The 26,648-nt window shown below is 46.5% G+C and overlaps 1 protein-coding gene across 2 annotated transcripts in view; it reads right to left on the minus strand.

Annotated features, from left to right (window-relative positions):
• Positions 1 to 536: 536 nt before the first annotated feature.
• LOC144934491 (carbonic anhydrase-related protein 10-like) overlaps positions 537 to 26,648 on the minus strand; it is a 429,201-nt gene continuing 403,089 nt past the window's right edge. For both annotated transcript variants that reach the window (XM_078860319.1, XM_078860310.1), the window contains 6 exons: positions 23,189 to 23,374; positions 22,141 to 22,236; positions 17,251 to 17,323; positions 6,190 to 6,344; positions 3,745 to 3,919; positions 537 to 924 (listed from right to left, as the gene is read on the minus strand). In XM_078860319.1, coding sequence (XP_078716445.1) covers positions 902 to 924; positions 3,745 to 3,919; positions 6,190 to 6,344; positions 17,251 to 17,323; positions 22,141 to 22,236; positions 23,189 to 23,374 — 708 coding nt within the window. In that variant the 3' untranslated portion in view covers positions 537 to 901. The remainder of the gene's footprint in view (positions 925 to 3,744; positions 3,920 to 6,189; positions 6,345 to 17,250; positions 17,324 to 22,140; positions 22,237 to 23,188; positions 23,375 to 26,648) is intronic.

The raw sequence follows: 26,648 nt of genomic DNA on the forward strand, positions 1-26,648 counted from the left end.
AGAGGCTTAAACGAGAAGGATGAGCAATTTTGCTTCTGCTACGCATACAAAAATCTTAGTTTTTTTCATGTACACTACACGTACGGCCTGAACACATTCACCGTCATGCCATAACTTGGCACGTACGCAAACCAGGGATAAACTGTAGCATCCCAATGCACTATATACAGTTATTTTATGACTTCAATACTTATAAACCAGCCAATATAGAGATATATTCTTCACTTTCCATTTTAGCAATCACTAAAACAATGGGTTTCCTAAATTGGGCATGGGAAATTAATAATCTACTTTGCATAAACATGAGTATAAAGACATACAACAGTAGTACGGTACAATTATAGATTAGAATTAAATTTAACATTCATTTTGGTCATTTAATTTACTGTGCCTGGAAAGCATCAGAATGTCACCAATTGCGAACGCGATCGCTCTCACCGGGTAACGCGGCCACGTAACACGGCTGGGTATTACAACTGTGTAACACAGCCGAGTAAACAAAACCGGGTAACACAGTCTGGTAACATAGCGGAGTAACAGCCTGGTAACACAGCCGGGAAACAACCAGGTAACACAGCTGGGTAACACGGCCAGGTAACACAACCGGGTAACAACTGGGTAACAAAACCGGGTAACGCGGACGGGTAACGCGGCTTGGTAACGCGGCCGGGCGACACGGCCGGGCGACACACAAGTGCCGTGATGATGTTGCCATGTGGGGAAGCGCCGCTCCCCCTCCGCCCCCCCTCCGCCCCCCCAGCCGTTGTGGATTCCAGAATTAAGAATATAAGTGATTATCAAAATGTTGTGCACCCTCGTTCTCAATATTCTCCAATGTACACCTTGCAAAAAAAAGTATGGACGGATTTTTTGTGCACCGCGAGTGTTGAATAGTTTCTTCTTATTTCAAAATAATTTCATTGACTAAAAAAAGAGGAAGAGAACAACTTTAAGTAATATTACGTTACAATCGTATAACCGATTTACAGTTGTGCACCTTACAACATTCAGAGCAGAGTATGCAAATGTTATATTAAAGTACAACGTACAGTAGACTCGATTATCCACGATAATGACGGGGAGGACAGCCGCAGATAATTCATAATCGCGGATAATGAAATAAATATCAATTTTCTGCGGATCTCTATGCCATAAACCACTAATATAGTTATACATTAGTGGTTTTTTAAGCAAAACTGACAATTTCGATTCTTGCTCTTTCAATTTAGAACGAATACTAACGATTGATTGATGATGCGTGTGCTCAGTGATAGCACTTTGCTGCTCTAGCACAGATGACTCGGCCCACTAAGTGGACAGCAGCAGGGCCAGCCACCAGTCATCAATCAAACTATACTCACTGTTATGCAACGACTGTACTGTAGAGGCGATCACATGTATTTCGGATTAACTGGAGCACATATTTGTTCGGTTTAAGCACGTGACTTGTAATAAACATTTCTAAGAATAACTTTAACTGTTTTAAGATTATTAATTTGGGCTTAAGGGAAATATCCATGAGTTATTCATTTACGTCAAAATCTCAGGTGTGTATGGTTAATCCGCAAATTGGATAAAACGCATGCGGATAATGGATTCCATGAACATTATTTGCTCACGTTTCCTCGATAGGTACCACATTTAGCCAACGTTTCACATTATTGTTACGCACGATGAAGAATTATCCAATTCGCTGCTCAATGTACCCGACTGGCTGACAGAGAATATCTTTAAACATTAAAAATAGTAAATTTGTGTGTTTTTTTATAATATAGTAAATGTTGAATGTGCTTAAAACTGCAGTAAGCAAATGAACACAACAATTACAGATTATTGCAGCATATTCATCAACTCAATAACATGGTTCTGATAATAATCCTGGAGAACATCCACATGTTAAGTGTAAGAATAAGAACACCTACTCATGTTTAAGTGTGGGTTTTAATCACTGCTTAAGTTGGACCATTGATGGGCATGCATGTGAGCAAGGAGAAAACGTGTTTAAATAAAGTGATTAGACATCAATATAAGATCGTCAATATACTGTGTGTACACTTGGTTGTGTATTCACAATATATTACAATATTCTCAACTTCAGCCTCCTGTTCTGGGATTTTTATTTAAAAGTGCGGAATTACAGGGTTCTCCGATATTGCTGGAGTGAAAGTCAACACAAGCTTCTGACTCACACATGGCATTGAACACTTTTGAATTATAGAATGGCGGTTGGAAATTAATTAAGCTGTATCGTTGCTTTATGGTGGAACTTTTACATAACTCTCCAACACACCGGTATGCGCTGTACTAATGTAATGACAGGGTGACACCTGCTGGCCTATAGGGGTAATTCCGCTTAGAGCTGCATTACATAATACCTTATTATGAAGGGGTGTATCTGGGGTAACGGTGAAGGGTAGATTCAGTCGAGACGCTCTGGGAACCAACCCGGGTTCTAGAGAGGGGGCGTGGCCAGAGGTGGAGCTTGACCATGCCAGGCAGATATACGGAGCACCGAACCAGAGCTTCGGGGCTGTTCATGTGGGGTCTGGGTCCTGGTTGCGTCGCTGCCGTCGTCATCTCTTTGTCTTCGACCACGTAGCTGTTTTGCAAGACCAGCTCTGTCGCCACCGCTACGCTCGTCAATCAGCCAGCGTAGCGCAGGACAGAGATGGGCTGCGTGTTTGGACAGCCTAGGTGTAGCTGCGTTACGAAGTATATCGCCCAGTGTGCTCTTAATAAATAAGAAGCCTTCTATTAGACGTGTGTCGGACGTCGCTCACTACACTAGTGTAGGACCTGAGATGACACACGCCACGCGGTTGGTTGCGGAGCGAGCTTGCAACGGACAGTGGGGGGCAACTGAGGACATAGAGTTGTTGTTGCGCCAATTAAGGGGGGAGGTCATTAAGAGACGCCACAGGTTTTAAGCGTAACTGAGGACGCAGGCCGGTGATTGGTCGAGAGAGTAAGTGTCTACGAAAACAACATCACGTGACATCACGTGAGGCTGGGGGCCTGGGGGCGAGTAGCGAAGCGGGGGATGACATAATTAATTGGCTGATTGGTTCGGGGATAAAGGCAGAGCGTAGCGGAGAAACGGAAGGCTTGGAGAGTGTTTGAGTTGGAGCTGGAGACAGTGCCTGGGACAGAGACGGAGCAACAGAGAGTATAGTATAAGGTAGCAGTGAATAAGAGAGTATAGTATAAGGTAGCAGTGAATAGGAGTGGATAGTATAAGGTAGCAGTGAATAAGAGAGTATAGTATAAGGTAGCAGTGGATATAGAGTACGGACAGAGTAGCAAGGACGGAGCGAGTACAGCGTAGCGAGCAGCAGAGTATCGGACCTGAGTTTAGAGAGAGAAAGCGAGCGAAGCGGAGCGAAGCGGAGCGAGCGAACGGAGGAACATTGAACGATGCTGTCGGAGATGTGAACTATATGCGGAATAAAAGGAACGAGAAAGACAAAGAAGTACTCGCGTCAGTAACAGTCCTACACTAGTAACGAATTGGCTGATTGATTAAATTCATTGCCGCACTGCCATCTTGTGGTCACATTCCAACGTTAACGACATTGAGGTGTTTTTGACCTATGCTCCTATATATATCAATACATTCCCTGTCATTGTATTTTGATATATTGTAAACACACTATCATATGGACGTGCAGTAAGTTGTGCTTGTGAAATATAGAAATCCTCCTCCATCAAGTGGTGACAGTTAAAGATGCGTTTTGTCCAACTCACCTCTGTACTTCAGCTTTTGCGGTTTCTTGTTGGGGCAGTCTCTGCCAGAAAAGTTGAAGTTGATGTTGGTGCGGACGCATCTGCTACTGAGCGTTTGAGTTGGCCTGAAATTGTCGTGCATACTCAGAAAGATCTGGGATGGAAGGTTTTGGCTAAGTAGTCGAAGGGAATGCATCTGTATAAAAGAGGTGAACACACAATGGATTTTACAATTCTAAACATCTGACTGCTAAAGTGTCAATGATGTACTGCTGAAGTCAGTGGACGCGCATCCCGCAAATGTTATCATTGGTGGGGGTACTGGTCTGAGGGAAGGGCGGATGTGCCTCATCACTCAATATCCTCTGGGTGTAAGCACTCCTAAGGTCCCATTATGCTAACCATTTCACTTCAAAAATACTCCATCAGATAAACGTGCAGAGCCACATATGGGTTTGAAATACATTGCTACTTGAATAAAGTGAAAGGGCTCAAATCTCATCTTGATGAATTCAGTTTTAACACGTAGGCTTTTGTGACCAATATTAGTCATCAAGGTTTTTGGGTTAGATCGCGTAAGTATAAATGTGTCATAACCAGAGGTGTGGACTCGAGTCATGTGACTTGGACTCGAGTCAGACTCGAGTCATGAATTTGATGACTTGCGACTCGACTTGGACTTGCATAACAATGACTTTGTCCCACCTATGAGATGTGGACTCGAGTCATGTGACTTGGACTCGAGTCAGACTCGAGTCATGAATTTGATGACTTGCGACTCGACTTGGACTTGCATAACAATGACTTTGTCTCACCTCTGGTCATAACCCTTCACCACCCGACACAGCCAATAAGGTTTGTCACGTAAACAAAACGCGCCAACAACCCGGTGGGCTGAAGTAGTAACTAAATGATTAATTCAACAAATTATTCGGTGAGATTGCGTTGGAAGTGGAGCACAAATAACAACAAAAGCTAAAACCTCAACACGTCAATAACTCTGGCGATGTTTCGGCAATGACCCTTCTTTACAGCTCAAAGGCTAAGGGAAGTCCATTGCATGTCGATACATTTTTTTTTTAAATCAGGTCTGTAACATTTTTTTCTAGGTCCCTAAACCGTGAAATGCAAAGAAATGCAAATTACGTGGAGCGATGTGCTTTTGCCCATTTTGTTTTCGTGGAGTTGAGTTTGTTTGTTTTTGCTCAGCCAGGGTAGGAGAGGCCCAGAGAGCTAAAACAACGCTTTCCCAAGGGTGACCCAGGGGGACACGGGGAGAACGGGGGGATAAGAAATATGCCTCGTCATATCCCGCCTCTCTTTTCAGCATCCTGAAATATTGTTGTTATTTATATCATGGGACCTTTTTTAGCCTTCCCAAAGAAGGATGTCTCTGGTGTAGGCTAATCAGTTCCAAAAACTGCATATATTCATTAATTATCAGAGCATTTTTGTTTGCACGTTCATCACAAGTGCGTGTGGTTAATGCAGACTTGATTCCTTGCAAATGGGTGTTTGCACATCTTAACACCCCCTGTTTTATTGCCAGAAATGGTAAAACCTATTCTTATTTTTCATACTGTTGTGTTAATTCACTAACCATAGGAATCATAATCCGTATTGTATGTGTATTTCAAACTAAGTTATTTTATGATAATTTAATAAGTTTACCGTGAAATTATATGGGATTCCATGGAATGAATTCCATGTATTTGTGCCATTATAGCGCAATGCTAGGGTAAAACTCTACTGTATGTAATCCCAATGGAGTAGTTTAACATGTAGTAGGCTTTCATGACCAATATTATATTATCCATAATAGAGGGTTTTGGGTTAGATCGCGTGAATATAAATGTGTTGTTAAACCCGCCACCACCTGACACAGCCAATTAGTAAGGTTTGTCACGTAAACAAAACGTGCCAATTGGTTGCGAGTTCAGCACACCGGTGTGTTGCAGAGCAAACCCACAACATTTACTTACAGAGTAAGTCAATTAACTTACGTTGTCCCAAGTTTAGTTAGCTTTGCTGCTTGGAGCTAAATGTTGACGCTATTACAGTATAGCCAACTGACTTCAGCGAGTGTTGAGAAATACACTTTGGGTCAGTTGTTGGATATCAATTTTTTTGTTATTTAATTTAAAACAGCGAAATATTTATCATTGTTAAGTGCAGCTAAAGTGCTCAAAATGAGCGCTGGGCAGCCTTGTTCAACATGCCTAACAGTGGCCTAAATCAATCAATGCACACAACCCATTCAGAACTCTTTGGCATTAAGCAAAGGCTATGCAAGTGGTTTATTGAACATTGTCCTGACATAATTTGATTTTCTGTGCCCCTTACATTTGTCCGAGTTATTCCAAACCATTTTAAGGACAATAAAAATGTGTATAATATGTACATGGAAATTGTGAGATAGATCTGTCAACTGACCTAAGCAAGACAGAAGTACACAGTGTCACTGACCTGCAGGTGAGTGATATACACTGGTTTGTTCATGACGATCCAGGTGACGGTCTCATAGCAGGGTGGCGTCGTCATGGATCCTTCGTATGTGATGTAGCTTGACGTATCTGGGTAGAGTTCTTCGACAGATAGACCCTGAAGCAGGTAGGCGTCATCTGAAATAAAATGCAACAATGTTCGATGAGTCGGTGTCAGGAGACAAAAACAATTCAGCTTGGAACTTTCAGAGACCAAGTGCATCACCCCATTATTGAGAACGGCCTGTGGATGGAGATACCACAAAACTAATTCTGAGATCCCTGTGAGTAACCTCTTATCTGCACTAGCAGAATTGCACTTTTACGCAACATTTAGAATCAACGTGCGTTTAGAGTATTTGGGCTGCTATAAATTTCCACATGGTGAGCCGCTTCGTTGAGCTATCATTCATGGCCAAGTCGCTTCTGAAAAAGAGCTATACAGCTCAGTGGGCCTTACCTGGAAAAATAGTTCAGTGACTAGTGTTGGTGCATTTTAATGATTTTGTCTACCGAAGCAACTTATTGTGACCACGCGCTCAGATGCACACCTGATCCAGACACCTTCAGCTCTCTCTTGTATGCAAACACTCACCCCACTTTCACAGAATCGACTTAATTACAATCATACTTATTTGCATGAACCCTTGCGGAAATATCCACATTTTCACGTTGATTCAGAGAGGTGTTTATTATAATTTCGCGTTTTTACCCAGAAAAGCCTCGCTGGTTTCTCAAGGCTATTTTTCAGGAGGGTCGTGCCAGGTTTTAACAGTAGGGGGTGATGTTGCTGGTGCTGTATGATCCCAACTGAGTAATTTTCAGGCAATTTTTCAGAATCCCGGATTGTTGGTCAATACCGCCTACATTGTACGTGTTTTTTTTGCACAAACAGTGGCCTCTAATTTGTTCATTATTGTGTTTCCATTGATCTTCGTCAGCGATTTAAATATACACATGTGATAAGAGGATAATGGGTCTATCATTTATTATGTTGGCTTTATCATCCTTTTGAAAAAAGCGATGATTGATGCATCAAGCCACGATTGCAGTTTTATATACCGTGTAAACATTTCACTAATAAGCCCTGACAATATTATTCAATCTACGCGGGGGGTACTTGTTGCCGGCTCACTCTCTGCGATTTTTCACGGTCAGCCACTTTGGTGCATCGACCTCAATTCGGAAATGTCCTGTAAAATGTATGAAGCGTAAAGCACGGCACCTTCACACCAATAGCCCTCATGTTATACGAGTGGCACAAATACAAAATGTGCTCATTAAATCTATATTGCGGCTCCATCTCCACCGTAGTCATCCCACCTGCACGTTCAAAAACATTGTCCATGCTGAATGAGCGCCCAGACCATGTAGTAGTAGCAGCAACACTACAGTGAGGGGAAAAAGTATTTGATCCCCTGCTCATTTTGTACGTTTGCCCACTGACAAAGAAATGATCAGTCCATAATTGTAATGATAGGTTTATTTGAACAGTGAGAGACAGAATAACAACAACAAAATCCAGAAGTACGCATGTCAACATTTTTATAAATTGATTTGCATTTTAATGAGGGAAATAAGTATTTGACCCCTCTGCAAAACATGACTTAGTACTTGGTGGCAAAACCCTTGTTGGCAATCACAGAGGTCAGACGTTTCTTGTAGTTGGCCACCAGGTTTGCACACATCTCAGGAGGGATTTTGTCCCACTCCTCTTTGCAGATCTTCTCCAAGTCATTAAGGTTTCGAGGCTGACGTTTGGCAACTCGAACCTTCAGCTCCCTCCACATATTTTCTATGGGATTAAGGTCTGGAGACTGGCTAGGCCACTCCAGGACCTTAATGTGCTTCTTCTTGAGCCACTCCTTTGTTGCCTTGGCCGTGTGTTTTGGGTCATTGTCATGCTGGAATACCCATCCACGACCCATTTTCAATGCCCTGGCTGAGGGAAGGAGGTTCTCACCCAAGAGTTGACGGTACATGGCCCCGTCCATCGTCCCTTTGATGCGGTTAAGTTGTCCTGTCCCCTTAGCAGAAAAACACCCCCAAAGCACAATGTTTCCACCTCCATGTTTGACGGTGGGGATGGTGTTCTTTGGGTCATAGGCAGCATTCCTCCTCCTCCAAACACGGCGAGTTGAGTTGATGCCAAAGAGCTCCATTTTGGTCTCATCTGACCACAACACTTTCACCCAGTTGTCCTCTGAATCATTTAGATGTTCATTGGCAAACTTCAGACGGGCATGTATATTTTCTTTCTTGAGCAGGGGGACCTTGCGGGCACTGCAGGATTTCAGTCCTTAACTGTTTTCTTGGTGACTATGGTCCCAGCTGCCTTGAGATCATTGACAAGATCCTCCCGTGTAGTTATGAGCTGATTCCTTACCGTTCTCATGATCATTGCAACTCCACGAGGTGAGATCTTGCATGGAGCCCCAGGCCGAGGGAGATTGACAGTTCTTTTGTGTTTCTTCCATTTGCGAATAATCGCACCAACTGTTGTCACCTTCTCACCAAGCTGCTTGGCGATGGTCTTGTAGCCCATTCCAGCCTTGTGCAGGTCTACAATCTTGTCCCTGACATCCTTTGAGAGCTCTTTGGTCTTGGCCATGGTGGAGAGTTTGGAATCTGATTGATTGATTGCTTCTGTGAACAGGTGTCTTTTATACAGGTGTAATGCGGGCGAAAGCGACCTTCCGGATGTGACGTCACGAGGAGGCGGAGCCAGGTGACGTGGGTGAAAGGTTGGGGTCTTTAAGCGGGTAAACCGGAAAGAGAGGGCAGTCGGGGTGTGAATGGAAAGGTGTGGGGCCACGCGGGCGTACGAGCCGAGGGGGCACCGTCGAAGCGGGAGCCAACCCCGGGAACAGTAGGGAGCTACTGGGAGGTGTAAGCTGCAGATAGGATAGGCAGTAAGGCTGGGTGTGAGAGGCAGCGAGGTGGCTGCCAAGAGTCGCAGGAGCGACGAGGAGGCGAGACAGCACGAGGCTGTCAGAGCTGCGGAGTAGCAGAGAGGAGAGTGGAGCTGCAGCAGGAACAGCCAAGGGAGCTGTGTGAGATTACAGCAGCGGAGCTGCTGTGGGGCTGCAAGAGCGACAAGAACAGCAGCGGGGCTGCTGATGGTGACTGGAGTGGACATCGGAACCAGCACTGAGAGAATAAGAGAGACAGCCGTGTGGGAATGCAGTACGGACCGAATAAAGGACACTGAGCCAGAGATCGTGGTCAAGTCTCTTATTACACTGGTGTCAGAAGTGAAACGGCATGTCTAAGCAAGTAAGGAAGAAAATTCCTCCGGCGCCAGCATCGGCTTCTTCGTCCGACGACGACGAATTCCCTCCGACCACGGATTCTGCTGGGGTGGTGGAGGAGAGCCCTGCTGAGGCGAGCACGGGGACGGGCGTGGAAGATGTCGGCGCGATGGCGGGTCCGTCAACAACATCGGACGCTGATCAAAGATGGCAACAGGTGGCAGAACAACTGGAGACACTCAAGGACGTCCTGGCGCATCTATGTCACCTCGTTACGCCAAGGACGACGACGGAACGAGAAGGTGCTCCACGGGCCGCCACGTTGCCTGCCCTGCCGCCGCCATTGGCCACGCGGCAAGAAGACGCCATCTTGCGCGCTCCGCGGCGCCAAACCGCCATCTTGGCCACGCCGCGGGCCGACGCCATTTTGAATTTGCCTCCAGAACAACCATCATTGGAAGACGGCGTAAAGAGGAGTCGGAGTCGCCACCTTACTACAGTTAAGGAATTCTCTATCGGGGGCGATTGGAGCGCTTTCGCCTGCCGATTTTTGGCGGCGGTTCGTTCAGCAAGATGGACCGATGCGGAGGCTTTGGAAGTGTTGCCGACTCTACTGGACGACGAATCTGTTCGATTTTTCCGTTCCATAACGGCCGATAAGAAGAAGACTTTATGTGGAGTTTTTGAGGAAATGGCCGACGCCTATGAGCCACCTGACGACGCGCATCGGCGATTCGCTCAACGACAACGAGCACCCGAAGAATCGCCCGTGGCGTTCAGGGGTGCGGTGTTGGAGCTGGCCATGGCAGCATATCCTGACACGCCACAGGATCTGCTCGAGCCTCTCATATTGGGAAAAATGCTGGAGCTGTCTCGGGATCTGGGGATCCCCATGCCTGTGTGTGGGCATGAGAAGCTCACGTCCCGGGCGGCAGCAAAGTGTCTGGATGCGCAGTTTAATCTCCGTCGCTGGAAGCAAGTGGCGGCATGGACGGGTGGGCCCGTCAAGGAAGGAGGCGCGATGGGGTGGGACCCCACAAGGGCGATCTATGTGCCGGATGAGCGGGGTCCTCGGGAGCTGACGGCCGCCTCCTCTCCATGGTCGGGACGCGGAAGGCCGGGGCCGCGCGCTACGCCATCGGAACGGGGCCGCCGGGATGCAAGACCTGCGCTTCGGCGCAACGAGGCCGATTGCTTCCGCTGCGGCCGTAGGGGCCATTACGCCAAGGATTGCTGGGCCCGCTTCCCGGGTCCGCCGCAGCAGGAGCCCACAACACCGGACAAGCCGACCAAGGAACCTCCGAAACAGGCATGTCGGCACGCACCAGACACTCGGCAAGGCTTTACACCTCACCCACCACCTTTGTTGCGCGATCCTATTGTTGTTGTTAAAGAAAGGCCATCGACGGGGCCTTGTCATTCAGTTACGCAGTGGCGCAAATTGGCACGGAGAGTTGTCGCGGCCGCTACGGGTTCGTCCACTGTACCGGGGTCTATACAAGGTGTGGACGTGCGCATTTTGGTCGACTCGGGAGCGTCTGCGACTATTATATCGGATGTCATTTTCCATCTGTTGGGCATTCCGCCGGGGGCTGTGCGTCCGGTTTATGGGTCTTGCGTCGCTGCGAACGGGGGTAGTATGGGTATCGTGGGCCAGGTGGATGCTAAGATATCTATAGGGGATGTGTCGGCTTCGGGCGTTGTGTTAATATCGAGATCTTTGGCGGTTCCTTGCTTACTAGGCACGGATTTTTTGGCTAAGATGCCCATTTTGATTAAAATCAATGAGAATTGTATTGAATTGCCGGGGGGCCGTCGAATCTCGTTTCTGCCGTCGCCCTGGGGGCGACCTGCTTCGGCCGTACAGGTGCAGGCGCTGTCCGTCGCATCTGTGGACATCCCACCTGGTTCACAGATGCTTATACCCTTGCGGTATCGGAAGCCCCTGCCCAATCGGCTAGGAGCAGTAGGGGTCTTGTTGTCGCCATCCGCCACGATAACAACAGGGTTGGCGTTAGTTGGGGCACAGACCATCGTCCGGCCGGATCAATTACCGGTTTTACAGGTGCTTAATGCGGGGGTGGAAAACATCCGTGTTCCGGCCGGTACGGTTGTGGCACATGCCACTACGGCGTTTGCGACGCACGATTGTCCGCATCGCCGGGGAGTGGTCGCTGGTGTTTCCGAGCCAAGGGGTTCGGATAATCGTTGGATCGCTACCTTATGTGACGAAAATTCTTCCCTGTCCGTGGGGCAACGTGATGCGCTGCGTAAATTGTTGCTGACGTATTCGGATGTGTTCAGCTCCGACGATTTGGATTTGGGACGCACATCGTTGCTTTCCCATCACATTGAGACGGGCGACGCTGCCCCTATTCGGTTAAATTCGCATCGGATGAGTCCAGCGGAGCGAGAACACGTTCGGGGGGCGGTGGAAGACATGTTGGCTGCGGACATTATATCGCCATCTAACAGCCCATGGGGCGCTCCTGTGGTCTTGGTTAAGAAAAAGGATGGCAACTTGCGATTTTGTGTTGATTTCCGGAAATTGAATAAGATATCGGTGGCAGATGCGTACCCCCTGCCGCGTATGGACGACTCCCTTGACGCATTGTCGGGGGCTAAGTTCTTTTCCACACTGGACCTCTCTTCGGGATTTTGGCAGCTTCCCCTTGACGAGTCCTCACGGGAGAAAACCGCATTCCGTACGCCGCAGGGGTTATTTCAATTCAACTGCCTCCCGATGGGATTGAATGCGGCCCCTGCTACGTTTCAAAGGTTGATGGAGCTCGTTTTGACGGGGTTGCAGTGGGAGACGTGTCTTATATATTTGGACGATATTATTGTGTTCAGCCGCACATTCGAGGAACATTTAACGCGGCTGGAGACAGTGTTCACGAGGATGCGCTCTGCCAATTTGAAATTCAAACCAAAGAAATGCCACCTACTGCAACGGTCCGTCCGTTATTTGGGGCACATTGTGAGTGCAGAGGGGGTGTCCACGGATCCGGAAAAGACGGCGTGCGTCCGAGATTGGCCGACTCCGGCCTCCGTGGGGGATGTTCGGCGGTTTTTGGGATTTGCCTCGTATTACCGAAGATTTGTGCCGGGGTTTGCGACGATTGCGAGGCCCTTGCATCTCCTTACGGGTAAAGGACGGAAATTTGTTTGGGGAGAGCCGGAAGAGGCGGCCTTTCGGAGTCTGCGTGATCTATTGGCTACGGCCCCGACATTGGATTATCCCGATTTTAATCGCCCTTTCATTCTTGATACGGACGCGAGTGACACAGGTATTGGGGCGGTATTATCACAGTCTAAAGGGGGCGTAGAGCGCGTCGTGGCGTATGGTAGCCGAGTCTTATCGCCTGCGGAAACACGCTACTGTGTCACTCGTAGAAAACTTTTGGCGGTTGTTTTTTTCCTACGCCAATTTCGACCGTACCTTTACGGTCGTTCGTTTATTGTGCGTACGGATCATGCGGCCTTGCAATATGCACTCAAAATGGACCAGCCATCGGGACAGTGGGCACGTTGGTTGGACACGCTGCAGGAATTTTCCTTCCAAATTCAACATCGGAAGGGAGTGCGCCATGCGAACGCTGACGCACTTTCCAAATTACCAGGGCGCGCCCCTTGTAAATGTGCGTCGGGGACGCATAGGTGTTCGCCGATTCTGAACCCCCCTCAGCCGCTTACGTTGGCCGTCGGGAAGTCGGATACTCCGATGGAACCGGGACCGACTGACGGGGTTTTGAATCTGCCGCGGTCTGTCTGGATTCGGGAACAGATGATGGACGAGTCGTTGTTGTCCATGCGGAAGCGGTCTATGAGGGACAATGGGAGTCCGAGTTCGGCTGTGGGGCCGCGAACCGCTCTCCGAGATGGTCTGCTTATGTGGCAAGAAAGGTTCCAGGAAAGCTGGCGTGTGGTGGTACCAACGTCCTTGCGATTTGAGTTGATTAGAACTCTCCATTGTGACACACTATTGCATTTAGGGGTGCAGAAGACTTTGTTGACGTTACAACGTCATTATTTTTGGCACGGCATGGCGACAGATGTCGTAGGGCACGTGCGCGCGTGCCCTGAATGCGCCCGGCGTAAGCCGCCTAAACATCCTTACGTGCCGCCTCTCCAGTCGATGCAGGTGTCTCGAGTCAATGAATTGGTGGCACTGGACATATTGGGACCCTTCCCACCATCGGCGAGGGGAAATAAATATTTGCTGGTAGGGGTTGAGTATCTCTCCCGTTGGCCGATGGCCTGGCCGTTGCCCAATCAGTCGGCCGCGGCCATCACCGACGCCTTTTTGTTTGGGTACATTATGGACAAGGGGGCGCCTGAGAGACTCCTCACGGACCAGGGCCGAAATTTCTCTTCTAAATTATTGGCTGAAGTGTGCGCAGACCTTGGGACTAAGAAAATACGGACATCTCCATACCATCCGCAGACGGATGGTATGGTTGAGCGGCTGAACAGGACATTGTCTGCCATGCTTTGCCATACTGTGAGTGAACAGCAATCAGATTGGGATCTGCACATCCCCGGAGTGCTTTCGGCGTACAGGATGACGCCCCATGCGGCTACAGGGTATTCGCCGTTTTACCTTATGTATGGTCGGGAAAACGTGCCTCCGGTGGATGTGCAATTGGGTACTGGGGTGAAGGGACCTCGTAAACCACTCCCTGAATACATTCAGGACACGGTTCGCCGGGTTACGGAGGCGCGGGAAAACGCCCGCGTGGCTACGGCCAAAGCCCAGGCCCGGAACGAGCGGTATGCTCGGCGGTCTGAGGGGGAGTGCCCCTGGAAGGTGGGAGACCTGGCCTGGCTCCATTGCCCGCAGGTGCGGCCGGGGACCTCTCCTAAATTGCACAAACCTTGGCATGGTCCTGTGCGCCTCATTGAGGTTCCCAATCCACAGTCGGCGCGCGTTCAGATTGGGTCTCGCCGTTGGTTTGTTCATACGTCGCGGTTAAAACCATATGTTGCTCCCCTACGTGATGCGTCATCTCCCAATGTTGCCTTGCCGGGGTCTGTTGCTGCTGACTCTGACTCTTCCCCGCCTGCGTCCATTGATCTTGCTAGAGCGCCTGTCGTACCTGTTCCAGACAGGCCGACCGTGACACCGCGGGGGAGGAGTGGGCCTGTTCGGAGGGCGCCTGCCAGGGCTGCGGGACCTTCGAGCCCTGCGACCCTTCCGACCCCGCTGCAGGCGCATTCGCGGAACACGACCAAGACTGATTCGTCAGGGACACGAGACGTCGGTGGACTTCCAATCGCAGCAGGGGAATTACCCCCTGTCATTCCTCGTGTTCCATCGCGTCCCCGTTCTACAAGTGGGCCGCCGACCGTCCGGGACGGGCCGGCGACCCGCACTCGTTCCAAATCGCTTACGTTTCGTTGATTGTATGTTGTTATTGTTCTTGTTCTTGCCGTCGTATTTATCGCATGCTTTCGTACGTTCGTCGATGTTACTTGTGTTGTTGTTCTTGTTGTTATATTGCATGCTTAGTGTCCTTTAAGGGGGAAGGTCGGTTCACCGCATTACGCTTTGGTATTGTTCAGCCGAGGTCGGCTGGGTTTTTTCTATGGGGGAGGGTGGTGTAATGCGGGCGAAAGCGACCTTCCGGATGTGACGTCACGAGGAGGCGGAGCCAGGTGACGTGGGTGAAAGGTTGGGGTCTTTAAGCGGGTAAACCGGAAAGAGAGGGCAGTCGGGGTGTGAATGGAAAGGTGTGGGGCCACGCGGGCGTACGAGCCGAGGGGGCACCGTCGAAGCGGGAGCCAACCCCGGGAACAGTAGGGAGCTACTGGGAGGTGTAAGCTGCAGATAGGATAGGCAGTAAGGCTGGGTGTGAGAGGCAGCGGGGTGGCTGCCAAGAGTCGCAGGAGCGACGAGGAGGCGAGACAGCACGAGGCTGTCAGAGCTGCGGAGTAGCAGAGAGGAGAGTGGAGCTGCAGCAGGAACAGCCAAGGGAGCTGTGTGAGATTACAGCAGCGGAGCTGCTGTGGGGCTGCAAGAGCGACAAGAACAGCAGTGGGGCTGCTGATGGTGACTGGAGTGGACATCGGAACCAGCACTGAGAGAATAAGAGAGACAGCCGTGTGGGAATGCAGTACGGACCGAATAAAGGACACTGAGCCAGAGATCGTGGTCAAGTCTCTTATTACACAGGTAACGAGCTCAGATTAGGAGCACACTCTTAAAGGGAGTGCTCCTAATCTCAGCTTGTTACCTGTATAAAAGACACCTGGGACCCAGAAATCTTTCTGATTGAGAGGGGGTCAAATACTTATTTCTCTCATTAAAATGCAAATCAATTTATAACATTTTTGACATGCGTTTTTCTGGATTTTGTTGTTGTTATTTTGTCTCTCACTGTTCAAAAAAACCTACCATTCAAATTATAGACTGATCATTTTTTCGTCAGTGGGCAAACGTACAAAATCAGCAGGGGATAAAATACTTTTTTCCCTCATTGTATAACAACCTTCGTCTATGCCAGGGGTCGGCAAACCTGCGGCTCCGGAGGCGCATACGGCAGCTCTTTAAGGACCGCTGCTTCGTTGAACTTATTTATTATGGACCACCATCTCGTATTCACGTTGCATTGCAGCTCTTGAAATATTGGGTTTTTGTTGACCGAATTCAACAAAAAAAGGCTTTTGTTATTATTTTGGTTACCGACCCCTGGTCTAGGGCATCATTATTGTTGGCAATTTCATTGTCATCATTAGTCCACCTATCATCATCATCATCTTCACCAATCCATCATTATCATAATTATTAATCCAATGAGCATCATCGTCATCTTCGTAATTATTCATGCATCATCACCAGCATCAATACATCACCTGCAATATTATTACAGCATTTATGTAATTACCACAACACCCACTTCCTGGTGCACTTCATACCCATGGATAATCGGAGGAATTCACTGAATGACTTCTACTGTTAATGACCACTTCGGGATAACGCAGTCTTACCTGCAGATAAACGTATGTGATAGGAGGAATCGTTTCGTGGATAGTAGGATTTTCTACAGCTAGATGCAGGCCATGGTTAACAGAAATTGTGGATTACAGGAATGTGAAAAAGAGGTTATTTGCTCCACAATCACGAATCAAACTTGAGCACTCTTAAAAAATGTAACACTCCCATATAATGCCCAGCACATATTTGGTTCCTCCTGTCCTAGCACATTGTGTTTTACGATGGAGAGATGTTAACTACCTCGCCTGGTATACAGGAGGTCGTGGGTTCGATCCCTACCCTGACACCTGCTGTATATTTGGAGTTTGCGTCTCTCTCTCCCTGTGGTTGTGTGGATTTTTCTCCGGGTCCAACGGGGTTTCCCTCCACATTTATAAACATGCGTTTAGAGTATTTGGCTTTTAAAATGTCAACATGATGATCAGCCACTTCGTTGAGCAATCGTTTGTGGCCAGGTCACTTCTGAAAAAGAGCTACATAGCTCAGTGGGCCTTACCTGATAAAATGAAAATAGTTTATAGTTTAGTTTACTTTGAATGGGGAATATTGAATGCAAACATTGGGCAATGAGGTTGGCGCATTGATAACACTTGTGGGGGATGGCACATTGATAACACTTGTGCATCACAGCAAGTACGCCTTGGGTTTAATTCCCAACTTGGGCGACTCTCTGTGCGGAGTTTGTAAATCACCTGTAAACAAGCAGAATAAATAAATAATAATAATACATTTTAATGGAAAGGTCCAATGTTGGTATATTTTTCTCCCACACAACAGACAATTAAGAGCCCCTTACTTTTGTATGCGATTCTTGTTATGGTGTCTCGGTTGAGCAGTCTGTCCAAAAACCGGTTAGTAGTCTCCGACACCTGCACGTCAGCAAAGTTGGGGGGGGGGGGGGAACGCATGGCAGCTCGCATCCGAAGTAGCTTCAATAATTGACATTTTGAAGTCATGCCACGCTGCTCATGAATACCAAAACAAACCTCTCAAGTTGAACTGTGGAGCTGCGACGAGTGGGTAGGGCGTGAGATTGACTCGTGAGGGGAGGTTGGCGGGCACAAGGAAGGGGATCGCGATGTTTGCCCCGTGGTGGCGAGATAAGATGTCATCTCCCTCGGCTGCTACGCGGGAGGTCATGGGTTCGATCCTGACCCTGATGATGCCCGTTGTACATCTGGAGTTGCCGTGTTCTCTCTCCCCGTGGTCACGTGGATTTTTTTCTAGGCTCCTCCAGTGTTTGCCCTCCAAATGCTTGGATTATTTGGCTGCTGCTATAAATTCCCACGAGTGATGATGATGATGGTAAAGCCACTACGATGTGTGGCCAGGTCACCACTGAACAGGAGTTAATGGCGCAGAGGGCTTTACCTGGTAAATAAAACAGTAGTAGTACTCGTAGAAGATTTCCATGCCATTAAAATGTTTGAATCATTACTTCTCCATCGATAGCATTAGTCCTTCGCTTAATGTACAAGATTTGAGAAGTTTAACATTATTTTGCCTCACTCCTTAACGAAGTGAATATGTATTCTTAAGAAGTTGGTGCGTATTAGGTCGGGAAGTTAATATTATTGACACCACCGCACCTCACCATCACTCCCTTCTCCTAGATCTTCCAGCTATTGTGGTACAACAGATTATTATAATTTAGTTTATATATATATGAAAAAAATTTGCAGCCAACACTTTTGCCATTTCAGGCAGAGTTGGCATCTCCCACTGTGTAAAAACTGTGAAGGAGCTAAAGGCACAATTGAAAAATTCTACCAGTTCACGTGCTGCCTCAACATGCACATACAGGTGCGATGTCACATCGGCTCTGGAGGAGATCCTATGAATGGCCCAGAATGTCTCAATTTATTGTCTCAATAACCCAAGGGCCGTGCGAGTCTGTGGAATTGATCCTTCGCCCCTCTGTCCCACCTGTCATCCCTGTCTCCCCTTCCTTGTGGTGAGGGCAGTCACTGTACATGTAGTCATCGACTTACGAAGACCCGACTTACGAACGCCTGAACTTGCGGTCGCCCGATTTACGAACGCCCACACTTACGAACGCCCACACTTATGAACACCCGCACTTACGAACACCTGGACTTACGAACACCTGACCTACGAACACCCGCACTTATTAACAACTGCACTTACGAACCAACTCGCACCTACCTCATGCTAGGATTGAGTGCTTGTGTGTGTGTTTGTGGGCATTTAAATACGGTAAATTACTGTGTTCCGACTTACGGACGGGTCTCAGGAACTAATTGTGTTCATAAGTCGATGACTGCCCATACATGTTTGACTGATGCGAAAGATCTGCCACTCACAGAGTACCCAATTTCCATGTTGACCCCCCCATGAGGTCACGCATGTGTAGCACCATAGATGGGCCGCACTTACCTGCAATGGTGGACAGGGCCCATCAAGGGCGGTACCTCATACCGCCAGGGGAAAGGGCTGCATTGCCCAGCCCAAGAGCGGGGGGGGGGGGCTGCGGGGGTTCCAAGATCCCATGCAGCCCTGCCCCTCGATAGCAAGGTGCATAAAGGGGGACCTCCCCAGTAGCTCGGGACCAGTCGCAGACCGAAGCAAGAAGACCAGCCAGCTTAAGATCCTGGACCCCCTCGCCCCGCTGTCCTTGTAAGGGATGGGGCGCTGTGCGGGCGAGTGGTGAGACTCTGGGACTACCGGCCCGACGCCCTTGAAAGGGCGAGGTCTGAGGAAGCTAGTGGTCTAGACCCGCACCTTGGCTGGGTCGGGTCAGGTAGCCTCCCCTAGGGTAATCATAGCCGGAGGACCTGGGAACGTAGACGAGGCTAGGCACACTACGTAGATAGGCTGTGTAGAAGACCTTTGTGAATAGGCTGGGAATTAAGTGTATAAGTACGTGGTGTGTGGAAATAAAGACGTGCCCTCTACAAGTGTCTCCGGAACCCATTACACATGTATTTTTGATGGTGGCTCTGAAGTAGTGGTGTGGGTAACCTGTGGCCCTTGCAGCCCCTCATGGTGGCCTTGCTCACATCTAAAACAATCTGGGTTCCAAAAAAAATACAGCACCACATCTGCTGCATTAGACTCTCTGAATCACATTTACAGTAGCCTTGATAATAAGCAGTACTGCACCAGTCTTTTTCTTGACTTGTCCAAAGCCTTTGATACAGTCGACCACAACACCCTGCTTAATAAACTAAGTTGCCTCGGTTTCTCCAAATACGCAGTAGAATGGTTAAAAAATTACCTCTTTTCTTGCACCCAAACTGTATTCACAGATGGTTGGAGGTCAAACAATGTTAAGATAACAAAAGGGATTCCACAGGGTTCCATCCTCGGCCCCCTCTTGTTCTCTCTTTATATCAATGACTTGGGCACTGACCTGGATAATTCCAGGGTAAATCTTTTTGCAGATGACACAATACTGATTACTGCTGGCCGCTCTCTGGATGACGTGATTGCTAAGCTCCAGGGTAATTTCAAGAAACTACAACATCAGCTAGTTGCTCTTGAACTAGTCCTGAATACCTCCAAAACCAAGGCAGGAAGTTATTTTTCCACCATTACATTCTTTAAATAAGTCAAGATCTATAAGTATCTTGGGGTCATCCTGGATTCAAAACTGAAATTTGAAGATCACATTGATTATATTGGTAAAAGACAAAAAATAAAAATTGGTTTTCTGTATCGACACAAGCACTGCTTCCCCCCTATGTTCTGTTTGGAATTGATAAAAGCTACCATACTGCCTCTACTTGATTACTGTGACATCGTATACAAATCAGCCCCAAGCACTGTACTGAAGAAGCTTGACTCAATTATCACTCGGCCTTAAGATTTGCATTGAGCTGCCCATATAGGACTCACCACTGTGATCTCCACATTGGGTCAAACTTAACATCTCTTAATGTTCGACGGCTTGTGCACCAGATCTTATTTATTCACGATGTACTTACAAAAAAATCCGCAGACTACCTGCTGGATCTCCTCTCTGTTTCGAAGAACAAATGTGACCTAAGTTCTTCGCTCATTTATCAGCTTCACATTCCTTATTGCCATACAAATACTGGAGGAAGGAAGGGCCTTTGCTATTGAGGCACCAGGGTCTGGAATGCAATTGCCAATAAACTGCAACTTGAATAACTACCTATGAGATCTTCACTCAAAACTGCTCTAGAGGAGTTGTACACCCCGAGCTACCACTGCTATTCAGTGTCCTAAAATAAAATGTTTTCGTTCCGGATGACCGCTGCAACGTATGATATTGTGTTTTGATTTAGTGTGCTGATCTTTAAAGGTGCATTTGAAAAAATGTGATACTCCTACTGATGCTCCTGCTGTTGTGGAGTGACTCATGCAGCCAGCTATGGCTACAGGACGGCTGCTTGCGTTGTGGCCGAAACGTCATGAGAATTATTTTATTATGTTTTTATTTTTTTATTTTATTACTTCCCTTCTACGTGACTTTACCGAAAGAACCAAGAAGATGAATCCCTGCAGTCACGAAAGCTTTAAATCGAAATTTATGGCTACAGGGTTTAGTGGTACATGTTGTTTATGTCGTTTATTGTGAAATTTCGGTCAAAGTTGCTATGATCACTGTTACATTGCTTATGGCTTTATTTTGGTGAGTTCTAAAAGTTTTTTGGTTTGGCCATGTTTGTTTGTTGAGGTACGGAGTTAGAATTATGGCTTTAATCTAAGTTGTCTTGTGGTTGTTGTTGTTTGACTTGCATCCCACTGGGATTTTTGCACAGCGTTGGTGTATGGTGCTTTTTTCTGGAAGATTTTGCAGTTTTTTCCTGGATTTTTCTGTTTGTACATAGTCACTTTAAGATGTTTTCTTGTTCATGTTTTTGTTTGTTGCGGTTGCACCCAATTCAAGAGCTGAATGGCTCACAGGGCTATACCAAATAAATGAAACTGAAAAATGAAACTGAAATGCGTGGGGTCGTGACGAGTGCACAATGCACGATGCCAAGCCTGCGGCCCACTGAGGTGCAGGAGGGCTGCTCATGTGGCCCCACTGACTATAGTCTGGGTTGCCCATCACTGCCCACGGTGGCGAATTATTAACTCTATCACCTGGTATACAGGAGGACGTGAGTTCAATCCCGACTGATGCCTAGTGTATATTTGGAGTTTTGCTTGTCTCTTTCTCTCTCTCCCTGTGGTCACGTGTATTTTCCTCCGGATCTTCTGGGTTTTTTCCCCCACATCCAGAAACATGCATTTAGAGGATTTGGCTGCTATACATTTTCACGTGATGATCAGCCCACGTGATGATCAGCCCAGCTATCATTTGTGATAGCCAGATCTTATGAAAAAGAGCTACAGTATACAGCTCAGTGGGCCTTACCTGGTAAAATAAAAAGTTTAAATTGTAGTTTGTATAGCTTCTCTAGTAAAGTTTTAAAGTGCATTGCTCTGCCTGATAACAGTGGGTCACATGGTCCAGTTGGTGCTCGCTTGATCTACAAACTCTGTGGTGGAGGGACAGCCTCTTGGTGTAACGTGCTGCAATGAGCACTGGTCACGTTTATTTGCACAAATATTTCTACCCATTTGTGATGGACATGAAACTCATGGTAGGGTAGAATATACATAATCTATAACAACAACAACGAAGACGAGCAATAAGACTGTTAGTCATTTCTGCAAAAAAAATTTCGATAAAAAATGAAGTAACAATGACCTTCATAAAAATGGTGACGATGGTGAGTCCTGCTGGGTTGCGGGCTGCGTCCGACACGTTTGTGTAGAGCTCGTGGTTGTAGTGAATTAGCTGCACCTAGAAAAAGCAACCGAGTGTCAGTGCCTCGCAATTCACCGCCACCGTTGCAACGTGCAAGGATAACAGAGGGTGAAACTTTACACGAGCAGGTACTTTTAATGTGTGTGTATGCTGAACTTCTTTCGCACCATACATAGCCAACCGTGCTAATCAGTTTAATACTTAACACTGCAGGATAACCACTTGGTGAGACAAACACGCGAAGAATGTAAAAAACACGTGGAAAAGCGATAAAAAAAATCCACCACTGCCACTCACACAATATTATTTGGACTTCTGGAACAGATTTCAATGGGTGGGACTTAATTTAGTTATTGAGAAAGGGGGCACACACTTCAAAGTGTGACCAAGCGGTCAACTGATGAGACGAGGGAAGGGAGACGATTGCTGGCGAGGGAAGGGAGGGAGATGAGGGAAGGGAAGGGACATGGATTGCAATTGTGCACGTCTGATATCAGAAAAGGCAGAAAGTGGGAATTAAGATACAGTAGACTATCGATTAATCTGCACTAATAACGGGGAGGATGGCTGCAGATAATTCAAAATTGCGGATAATACAAAAAAATAACCATTTTCCATGGATCTCTCTGCCAAAAACGTATAGACCGATCAAAGCACGTACTCAGTGACAACACTTTCCTGCTCTACTGTACTATAGAGGCGATCACGTGGATTTCGAATTAACCAGAGCACTTATTTCTTTGGTTTAAGCACGTGACTTGGAATAAACATTTCCAAGAAAAACAATGTATAACTGTGTTTAGATTATTAATTTGGGCTGATGGGAAATTCCATGAGTAATTAATTTACGTCAAAATTTCAGGTGTGCGTGGTTAATCTGCAAATCGGAAAAATGGCACGCAGATTAATCGAGAGTCTACCGCACCTTCATCTGGAATCGTAATTAAATTAATGATGGCACTGTCGCGATCGTCGATGTTGCACTTGCCTCTCCTGCAAACGCCTGTCCGTTCAGCATGTGCTCTGAGCCTTGTCCATCCTTGCTGCCAAAATGGAGTCGGATCTCCTCCAAGCGGTTGCCATAGACGATGGGGCCTCCAGAGATATTCACGAGGTGGTCCTTGTCCAAGCGTAGCGTCATGTGCCGCCCCGTGTTGTACATCGTGCCACTGACCTAGAGCAGCAGGGTCGAAAGCGCTTCCGTTTGTCATTGTTACGTACTCCTAACACAGTCTTTGTTGTTCTCCTATAACGTGGCAGTGATAGTAATTGCGTTCCTGAAGAACACCGCGTTATGGAAAAATCGTGTTATCATAAATAATATACAATATAGGGTAAAGCAACAGTCCGCGATAACTTGTGACATGCGTACGCAGGCCGAACAAAGACTGAGGTGCGTGGGTAGCATCTAGAAGCATCTAGCAGCATCCCAGTGTTTTGTGCGATGCTACGCCGAGGCAGCCGTGAGACTGCTTATTCCGACTCACACGACGTAGTTCCGGTCACTTGATCACGTTATATATAATTCGCGTCATGAAAACAACACGCAGAGTTATAGGAGAACAGATTATACTGTGCACAAAAACCCAGAAAAGTGGAAAGCTAATTAACTAGATTCAGAGTACAAGAGTAATATAAATAGAAGGGCACGTTGCATTTAAGGTGTCTTTTCTGAAGTATTTGTCGACATAAGTAAGACCTTGCGGAATCCCACGGTTGGGGATGCTCCGCTCTACAAACTGAAATCCGTTCACATGTAATGGATGTCACTATTCACAGCATACACACTTGATAGGGTCCCATTGTCTTTATGAACGATACATTTTAGATTAACGGCCTTGTTTGCGATATTACTCGAGCGCTCCTAAGTGGACTTCTATGAGCATTTTAAGAGCAACTGGCTGCTCGCTTTTCAATGGTTAATGTGCTTTTTAAAGTGAAAAAAATCAACTTCTGATCATCTTGGAACAAATTAAGCCTTTTAACGTGAAATTCCTACATTCAATTTACGATAATTTTAATTAACGACAGTTTTTGTGGAACCAATTAATATCCATAATAAAGGTTTTTGGGTTAGATCACACAAGTATAAATGTGTCATTAACTCACCACCACCCGACACAGCCAGTAAGGTTTGTCACATAAACAAACGTGCCAATTAGTTACTAGTTCAGCACACCGGTGTATTGGAGAGTAAATCCACAACATTTACCACTTGACTACTGTAATGTTCCGCCGGTAATTACATCCAGCATCACCATAATTCTGGAAAATAAAGAATTGGCACGTTTTGTTTACATGACAACCGTTACTGGTTGTCTGTGTTCGGTGGTGGCAGGTTAACGAAACAACATTTATATTTATGCGACCTAACCCAAAAACTTATATTATGAATGTTGGTCGCGAAAGCCTACGTGTCAAACAAATTCTTATCATAAACTGTATTTCATTGGAAAAAAAACTGGGATCTCAGCATCATCCGCACCTCTGATTAGCACGGTTGGCTACGTACGTTGTGAAAGAAGTTCAACATACATACCTATGTACATCACCCAGGTATAAATTTGGGATTGTTGTGGCCTCTACAGAGGCCCCCAGGCCTGCATCTGAGAAACCGTATCCCGAGATCCACAAGAGCCACATCGAAAAGGAAGCACTATGCCGTCAACATTTAAGATCATCTGACGGACACACCTCATTTTAGTTGCCGAGCACACGCCCAAAACCCCAAAAACATCGAGCGGCCATAAAAGAGGTCGTGACAAAATGTGTGCAGACAAACACATATAGGCCGCTGTCGGTAGCCTAAAAGAGGCCTAGAAATAGGGTTTCGTTCCACCAAGTGGGGCACTACCTACTTTTTTACATTTAACATCAGAAATATATAGAGATTCCTTAGGAACAAGTTCTCCGCACACAACCTTGCAGTTTTTGTGAAAAATGATGCTAAAGGTGCCCATTTTGAAAAAAAGGGAAACCATAGGGAATTTTGCACTTTCAAATCTGTTTATCATATAAACCCAAAAATGCAGAATTACCCCTTGAAGTACAAAATAAACCAGTTTGAAATGTGTGATATACCTGAAGTTGCTATCTATGCACAGTAAACATGATAAGATTATCAAGAAAACTTCTACTGTAGCATTAACATCCCAATTACTTCTCATTATGTTGTTCCAATTCAAAGGTAATATTTGAGGTAAAATCTGAATAACAAATAGAATTAAGCCAAAATATAATATATAAAAAAACACTTTTCAAAATAACACATTTTATGGTGAATTGTCAATTCGCATACACGAGCAGTAACTGCACTACATGTACATATTCACAGGAATGATTATTGTAAACAAGATTTAATTTTGATTGATTTATATTACATATATATGTCCTATATTAATTTTATTATCATATACACATCACTAAATATCAAGATCACTGTCCTCACTATCAGATTCACATGAAACAATATCCTCAGTTAATCTCACATTGTCACAATGAACATATTTACATAGGTCAGTGCAGGCCAGGCCAGCCTTGTGGCATGAGCACCTTCCACCTGTACAAGTACCAGACTTACACCCACAGTGGATTGACCCCAAAATCTGTTGAGGAGCTGGATCTTAAGTCATCCATGATATGATGAGATCACCATACTTGACAATACATCCAAAGCCGTCTGGACTGGGATCATTTATAAAAGGATCCAATGCTCTCCTGTGGATTGCAGCTTGGTAGTTAGCACGCTTGAAGTGCTCTGTAAGTGCATCTTTTGTAGGAGGTAATGCCTGTTCGGAAGAGGCCTGGACACAGAACCTATTGTATCTGGCCAAATTAACATCTGATACCTTTTCTCCATACAGCTCACACACAAAACGTTCTATGGTCACAAATGTGGTGCTGTCCATTTCAAATTGCCTCCCAAGAGCAACAAATGCACTGATGTACTCTGCATTTCCAGACACTATATTTAGTGGTTTCTCTTTTCCTTTCCCATAAAAGGAACTAGATGAGTCACAGCCAATGAATGTGTGTAGTCCTATCAGTGCCTCTGTTAGTGAAGGACCCAAAGCAGAACCAATAGCCTGGAGATCTAACATTCTTTGCCTGTCTTTTGTTCCTGTCAGAAGTACATCTTTGCTGAGGGAAGCTTAGCCATTATTGAAAGTGAAATGATAGCAACATCGTGTCAGGACTCTGGATGATTATTTTATTATAAAGTTCACTCCAGTCATGTTTTGCATGAAGTAGGAGCCTCGTGTCAGCTTCTTCATGGTCACAAGTCAAAGATTCTACCTCTTTGACAGACATAATGCCATCTTTAAGAGTGAGTTGATGACATACATTTCTGTGTGCCACAAAGATAGCTATGTCTTTTCCAGCTGCTTGTAAAGGCACAGTTCTCCATGTCTCAAAGAGAAAGTCTGTTAAGGCTTCTTTATTTTCAC

This window comes from Lampetra fluviatilis, chromosome 1, assembly GCF_964198595.1.
Source record: "Lampetra fluviatilis chromosome 1, kcLamFluv1.1, whole genome shotgun sequence".
NCBI classification, from domain to species: Eukaryota; Metazoa; Chordata; class Hyperoartia; order Petromyzontiformes; family Petromyzontidae; genus Lampetra; species Lampetra fluviatilis.